Source organism: Quercus lobata, chromosome 10 (genome assembly GCF_001633185.2).
Source record: "Quercus lobata isolate SW786 chromosome 10, ValleyOak3.0 Primary Assembly, whole genome shotgun sequence".
Taxonomy (NCBI): Eukaryota; Viridiplantae; Streptophyta; class Magnoliopsida; order Fagales; family Fagaceae; genus Quercus; species Quercus lobata.
The window spans coordinates 21052088-21060268 of NC_044913.1; the positions used below are offsets into that span (position 1 = coordinate 21052088).

General features: G+C 33.3%; 1 protein-coding gene across 1 annotated transcript; it reads right to left on the reverse strand.

The window, feature by feature from the left end:
* Positions 1-5994: 5994 nt before the first annotated feature.
* Positions 5995-7605, reverse strand: LOC115962898 (flavonol 3-O-glucosyltransferase UGT89B1-like). Its single transcript, XM_031081779.1, has one exon. The coding sequence runs from the start codon at positions 7486-7488 to the stop codon at positions 6100-6102; it is 1389 nt and encodes a 462-aa protein (XP_030937639.1). The 5' UTR covers positions 7489-7605; the 3' UTR covers positions 5995-6099.
* Between the last annotated feature and the right edge of the window lie 576 nt (positions 7606-8181).

Genomic DNA, 8181 nt, shown 5'->3' on the forward strand with positions numbered 1-8181 from the left:
TTGTCATGGACACCCCCGTTCATATTTTGTATTGAATATTATTTATATTCTTCTTTCATTTTGTCTCATTTTTCTTGTAAATATCATTGTAATAGAATTGTAATGGGAAATAAAAAGGATACTCAGAATGTCAAGGACACCAAGACCAACTTCAGGTGGTTACAACCAATGCAGAATTTATTACTTAAGATACTTGCAGATGAGGCTCTTCATGGAATAAGCAATCCAACACATTTAAACATGCATAATATGCTAAAGTAACTGAAGCAATTATTGAGAAATTTATGACTGAATGTACTCCAAAGCATGTGGAACATTGCTTTAAAACACTCAAAACCAATTGTAATACAATTGCATTACTTCGTAATAAGAAAAGCAGGCTTGGATGGAATGATGATTTGAAAATGATCAACTGTGATAGGACAGTGTACGATGAAGAAGTCAAGGTAAGAAACTTTTATTATTTTTATTTTATAGGTAGAAACTTTTTAGTTTGTATCATTGTAAAGTTTAAATTTTTTTCATTATTCTTATTGCTCTCATATTAGTTTTTGTCTCTTTTCCTTTTTTTTTTTTTTTTTTTTTTTTTTTTTTTTTTTTTTTTTTTTTTTTTTTTTTTTTTTTTTTAATTGTTTCTTTTCCTTTCTTTACATAGGCACATCCAAATCATGCACAATTTCTAAACAAGAAAATTGAGATTTTTGGTGAGATGTCTTTGGTTGTGGGTAAGGATATGGCTACAGGAGGTTTTTCCAAGGGAGTAGGTGATATAGGTGAGTCATTGGATGACTCACCTCTGCTTGTTGATGTTGATGTTGATGACATATCCAAAAGAAGCAAGTTGATCCCTCATATGTGGCCTCAAATGAAACAAGGTCTCACAAGAAACGAAGTCATGCTACTATGATTGAAGATGATGTTTACCAAGATTTGTCCATACAACTTGGTAAGGTTGCTTCTTCAATAGAAAAGATTTATGAAAATCAGCTAAATTTTGGTAGTCTTTATGAAGAAGTTATGAAGATTGATGGGTTTAAAGAAAATATGCTTGCATCTGCATTTGACCGTTTGAATAGGGATGAAAAACAAGCAAGGTCATTCATGTTGAAAAATGACAAGCTTCGTAGACAATGGCTACAAAACTTCTTTGACAACTATTTAAGCCAATTTTGATTATGTAGGTGCATTTTTGTTAGAATTTATGCTTTTCTATTTGGACAATATGGCATTTTGGTATTTATCTAACTATTTGGCGTCTAGTTTGTAGGTTTTGAGATCATTTTAATGGGTATTGGTTTGCAACTTTTAGCCCTTTTGTTTCATGGGCATGTAGATCTGGAAGCAACTTTTAGTCCTTTTGTTGGCTAAAAATTATTTTAGTATGGAATGATTGGTTTGCCATTGTTACTAGTGGATATCGATTGCATAATTTTGGTGGTTAATAATGTAAGTGCCATACTCAATCATGACAAGAAGCTAAGAAAGCTATTTGCTACAAAGGTGTGGGATGGTAAAACTTAAGCACTTCTTGCCACTATGCGTATTTCTGCTCACTTGGTATTGATGCTTAGAGTTCCAGAGCCACAAAAATTGTAGTGGTATAACTGCAATGAGATAGTTTTCTAAAAAAATGAGATAGTTTTCCAAAAAATGTTCTATGGAAAATGATTAGTTTTCCAAAAAACATTAATGCTGAAATAAACAGAGCATAATTAATTGATTATTATTCGAAAAAAAAAGTACTTATATTGAAGAGATTATTCCACAAGTGAAATATTTCTAAAATGTATTTTAATGTAGAAATAACATAATTTTTAAAAAGAATTTGTATGTAGGAATTTCACTTTTATTTTTTAAAAATTAGTTTTTCTAGGAATAACTTAACAAGCATGTCCTTTTAAATTAAAATTAAATTAAATTAACAAGATTTAGACACTCCATTTTGCAACTCCTGTTTGACCTAGCTCACGTTGTATCGCATATCATTACCATATCATTTCACAAGTGCAAAATTGTAATTTTGATCATTTAATCTCCAAATACATTTCATGAAATATATTTTCAGATTATACCAATTAAAACGACAGTTCATGGGTCTCAATTGCGTGAAGGAGTAGTCATTTCCTACAAGGTAATTCTTTTAGTGATTTTTTTTTAATATCTTTTTATTGCTCATAAGATTTTGATTGTTCCTTATGATTTTTAGTTGCTTCTTTCTCTTTTAATTTTCTAGAAAATTTTGACTCTAAAAAAAATAAGCCTCATTACATGCGTGAAGCGCATGTGGTGAGGCTAGTCTCAAATTAATTAAACTATTATTTTATTTTCCTGGTTCATAACATATAATTTTTTAGTGGCCTCTATTACTCACACTTTAGTGTACACATAGTACACACAAGCCTAGTAAGTTAAAAAAATGTTAAGATCACAACTTTTGACATGACTTTGCCATAACTTATCATAACTTGCCATGTGAGTATTGAGGCAAAAGTTACGTCAAAAGTTCTGGTCCTATTTTTACTTTATAAATTGTGACTTATGTGTATGTTGTATACACTAGAGTGTGTGCACCGTAATTATCCTAATTTTTCATGCAAAACTTGAAATCCCATTTGATAGTAGACTTAATGAGCCTTAAAGAAAATCACGCTTCCAAGTTCCTAATCAGGGTAATTACATTAAACCCACCTATGGTTAAGCTAATTTAATAGTGATTTTTTTTATTTTATTTATTTATTTTTTATTTTTTATATACTCACAATTACTAGTGATATCGTGGAAGCCTAAAGAAAGCACACACGATACTCTCTTTGATGGATCAGAAACTAAATTATTAGTTTTTGGTAGTAAACCTTGAATCCACGAGAGTCCTTGAATCCACAAGGAGAAATGGTTCTTGAATCTACCAGAGAAACAATGGACAAAAGTCTATATTTTTATTCATCTGAAAACTCTTAAAAAACGTTTACAGATTAAAGGGCCTATTTAAGGGCTCCGTAAAACTTGAAAAATAAGAAAATATATTCTAAAATAAGTATTAATTAATATCTAACCATAACAAAAACTAAATTTGACTTAAAAAGCTTTAAAAGCACCTAAAAATAAGGAAATAAATGTCATAAACCTAAAATAATGAATTTTACATAAAAATAAGAAAATTAAATAATAGATTATGTAATACATCAGTTAGAAATGTGAGTATATATACTTTTGTAATGTTCAATAGGAGATTAATAAAAGAGTTCTGCATGTTTGGTTACTAGTTACTTTTGCTGAATTGTCATTATATTTGAACTTTAGGAGTAATTTAAAAGCACATTGAATTCTTGGAAAAAATTGGCTTGCCCTTTTTAAAAAAACAATCCAGCATTTTGCCCTCTTTCTCAAACTAATTAGGGAAATGCCCCTCTTTTGAAACTCGATTTTTTTCAAAATCAAATTAAGCCCTATAGTGGCGTTTTTAAGAAGTTTATAATGACATTTTAAGGACCTATAGTAGCGTTTTGTAACTCGATCTCCATGAAGTCGAGTTATAGGTAAAAAAAAGAAAAAAATTGCATGTAACTCGATTTCATGGAGATCGAGTTACAAAACGCCACTATAGGTCCTTAAAACGTCACTATAGACTCCTTAAAACGCCACTATAGGGCTCCAAATTTTTTATTTTTTTATAACTCGATTTTGAGAAAATTGAGTTTCAAAAGAAGGGTATTTCTCTAATTAGTTTGGGAAATGGGATAAAATGCTGGATTTTTTTTTTTTGAAAGGGGCATTTGCCCATTTTCTCCTTGAATTCTCTTAAAATTTTTTTTTTGGGGTAATTTTTAAATGTATTTCTATTTACAACGGTAGATTTGAACACTGAAGTTAGCCCCCCTCCCCACTAGTCTCTAAGTCACCTCTTTGAGTTCTAAAGTCTCATTTTTAAACATCAACATAGTCACCGGATTATAAAAAATATGCTAGGAGTGATAATACTAATAAAAGTATAACTTTATCGTCCTCCTCAAGGTTTACCCTAAATATTATAATTTAGTATTTAACCTAATAGACATGTTGAGATACTCCAATAGATTTGAGCCTTCCTTATTTGCAAGTAAAAAATTGCTTCTTCATGCACAACTCCTTGTAGTCTTCATCCATTTCTTTGTAGTCTTCATCACTTATCTTTTCAAGTTTTTTTGCCTTCCCAGATAAGACCTTCTAAACTCCTTGTTGGATTAAAAAATGACAAAATTTAGCTACAAAATTGGTTGTAGGCTTATAGCGTAAGTCTACAACCTTACTTAATATCATTAACATTACTATACATTTCCAAAATTTAACCATTAAATTGCATGTTCTTTACGCTTTTAATACACATGTCAAGTTTTGTGCCAATCAGATATTATTTACTATATGATCTATAAGATTATATTTTATGCATAATTTTAAACTATAAAAACTTACAATTTAAAGAATTTATTAATGTCATAGTTATTGATCTTTAATTTTCTAGAAATTTTGCAATCATGGAGGACATAAGAGAATGTATTAATCTAATGGTGGATTTGTCAGAATTCACCTTCAATAAAAAGATATTTAGTAAAGTTGTAACCTTAAATTATATCCAATTTTATAGCTAAACTTTGTCTATTAAGAAATCCTTCATTTGCATTTACCAAAAAAAGAAACAATTTCCTTAGTACAAAACTTCTTGTCATCTTTATCATAACTAAGAAATTTGAATCCTAACCTTCATTTGATACCACTTATTATGCAAATAGTACTCACAATTTTTTTTTTTTAAAAGTAAAGACAAAATTAATGAATATATACAAATAACATAAGAATTTATGTATTTCAACAAAATGTCTATGTCCAAATGCGACGACAAGTAGAAAACTTCATTATAAAATAAGAAATTTATAATAGCAATAGAAAGATTCTCTCACGAAAGACCCAAGATACATATCTATATAAAAAAAAAAAAAAAAAAAAAAAAAAAAAAAAAAAAAAAAACCGAAAGGAAGAACTTAATAAGCGTCAATAGGCCTCGTAATTTTTTTTATTAAAGCAAGGTTGTAACCTAATCCCAACCTGAAAATAAGTTAAATTTTTTTTTTTTTTTTGGGAGAAAGAAAAGAAGTTAAAATTTAGATCTAGACATAAACATATTGCGTGGTGGAATACTTTTATTTGGATCAATGCGATTTCATTTTGTTTTCAATCTGATGCGGTCCAAAAATAATTTCCAGAAGGGCTTAGTACTGGTACTACCTGGTATCTCCGAAAGGCCCAAATTTGAGTTGGGCTTGAGGACCAGATATCTTGTATTGGGCACAGGCATATGGGCTTACCCCTACTCTTTTTTTTTTTTTTTTGATTTGCAGCAGCACATGAAAGAAGGTGCAAACAGTTATGTTAGGTATTAGTCAGCATAAGCTTTTGGACAGAGTTGATGACACTATTTTTTTGTCTCCGTTTTTAGGAAATGATGGAAAAAAATTTTATTTCAAGAAATCTCACTGTCTACCATGAGAAAGAAAATTGAGGGTAACCTTCCAACCAAATAGCTTCTTTCTCACCTGGCTTACAAGATCTCAAAATATAAGAACATGAAATTTCTATAAAAGATGGGACATGATAACTTCTTTGCCGCACAATCAATGAGTACAAATCCAAATTTGTTTCAGCTACCAATTAGCCGACTTTGACGGTCTAATAATTGAGTGCATTTTTTTTTCTTTAAATCTGAATAAAAACTTTATTGAACGAAAGAGGAAAACAGAGGAGAGCTCAAATGTTGAGCTTGCTCCAACAAAATTATGCTCCCCTTTCTTCTTCTCTTCAATAGTAGCCATGTGTCATAACAAGAATTAAACAAAATGTAGAACGTTATACTAGAAAATAAAGCATATGAAGTAAGTACTCATTATTTTGTAAGTAAGCTTTAGCACTAAAATGATGAGATTCGAATTAATCACTAATATTTCATCATATATGTGATCAATAATCTTAATCATTAATGCAACCCAAAGGCAAAAATCTTGTATAGATATGTGTCAATGAGTAAAACCATAAAAAAATGCTACTATGATTACATAATTTATATTCACTCTAATTTTTGATGTCAGCTAATTGTTTGATCAGTACATCCAAATCTTTGTCGGAGCTTCCTCCCTTGACCGCGCTCAAGGCCGCATCACTCAACTCTTTGGCTCGAACATTCTGGGGTTTAATTTTGTCGAGTGAGACTACCAATAATCGAGCCAACTCATTAGAGTCAGGAATATTTTCAGTGCCCTCGCCAGCTCTAATTGCCACGCCTAATTGGTCGACCAACAACATGGCATTCGTAAACTGGTCTGCACCCATTGGCCATGTCAACATCACAACTCCTGAGATAAGTCCTTCCAACACTGAGTTCCACCCACAATGAGTCAAGAATGAACCTACAGCTCGATGCCTTAGTATAGCCACCTGTGGGGCCCACCCCTTGATCACTAATCCCCTATTGCCAACGCGATCTCTGAGCCCATCGAGAGTCGAACCTTGATCATCAGGCACCCTCGCACACAAAATAAAATAAATCCCACTACACTCCAACGCTGTTGTAAGAACATTTAATTGTTTACTTGTTAACACAGTACGACTTCCAAAGCACACATAAACAACAGAGTTATCAACACGAGCATCCAGCCACGTCATAAGCTCGTGACATGGCACAGAGCTGGCCCCACCTCTAGTAGCCGATCCAATCAAATCACCTTCAAATGGCAATACAGGTCCTACCGCCCACACTCGATTGTGCCCAACCTCTCTCTTCAAATGATCAAAGTACACACTCTCCAAACTGGCGAACGAGTTAAACACAATTCCCCAACTCTCGAAATTGGCCAGCATGCTGTTTCTGTGAAATTCCCAATCTGGGTCAGCTTCGAGATCGTTTCTATAATGTAGAGGGATCTGCCACCAAGGGTACGTCGGGGAATTCGGGACCTCAGGTAATGAAATTAGGAAATTGATATCCTCACCGGGATCATTGTTTTTGGGTGGGTCACGGCTCATAGAAAAAGCTACAGACATCCCAAAAGCTCCGGAGGGTGAGAAGCAGAGACGTGGCACTTTAAGCTCACAGGCAAGGTAGTGGGTCCAGCCGAGGAAAAAATCAGATATGATAGCCACAGGCGGTGAAGGTTGAGACTGGAACCATTGGAGTATGATTGGATAGTGAAGGTCACGCAAGGCGCGCACGTTAGCGATGAGTCTCTTATGTGGAGGTGGAGTGATATCTGGGGCCGGGAGAACCAAGTGTTTGAGAGAAGATGGGTGGGTGGAGAGGTATGGTTCAAGTAAATGGACGTTGTTGGGGGTGACCAGAACGGTGACGTTTAGGCCGCGGGTGAGTAACAGGTGGGTGAGGTCTAGGAGGGGGATGATGTGGCCTGCGGTTGGGTAAGGATAAGCAACGATGTGGAGGTTGGTGTTGGACTTGGTGGTGGACATGGCTTTTTTCTGTAAAGATTAAAGAAGCTTTGTTGTGCGGTGAGGTTTGGCTATTATTTGCTGGTGGGTTTTAGGTCTTCAACTTCAATGGTGATGAAATTTGGGAATGGGCAATAGTTGTTGCTTAGTTTGAACATAAATAAATCAAGCCCTTGCTGCCTTTGCCGACTTTTATTTATTTTTTTATTTTTTTAAGGTTCCTTTCTTTAGTTCTACGTCATGCGTGACGTACGTAGATATATAGCAAAGCGATGTCACACTGGTGGTGGTGGGGAGTGGGGACTCGTGGACAAGGAAAAACATCCCTGTTCTAGTTACCATGGGTACGCTAAACTTAAAAAGTGTGCAATAGGTCTTTTTTTGCCTTATTGGTTAGCCTTTAAAAACTTAGTTTTGCAGCATCAATAACCCAAAAAAAAGGGTGTTATTCCAAGTTTTCTAATAGATATATTAGGAGTGTAATTAATTTAGTTAATAATTAAATTAACTAATTTAACACCATGAGTTCTTCTGGTGGATAGCCCTAACGCACCTAGAGTTGCTTCACACCATGAGTTTTCAGGTTCAAGTGGGTTGGGTCAATAATCACAGGCGTGAGACCCATTTTTGTTCATAAAAAAAAAAAAAAAAAAAATCATGTAAATTTGGATCAAAATTTTCTCAAATTATTTGAAAACTTTACCACGTAGAATT

Bases quoted from the DNA above. Each gene is read 5' to 3' on its own strand.
- LOC115962898 (XM_031081779.1), bottom strand. From the start codon at position 7,488: ATGTCCACCACCAAGTCCAACACCAACCTCCACATCGTTGCTTATCCT.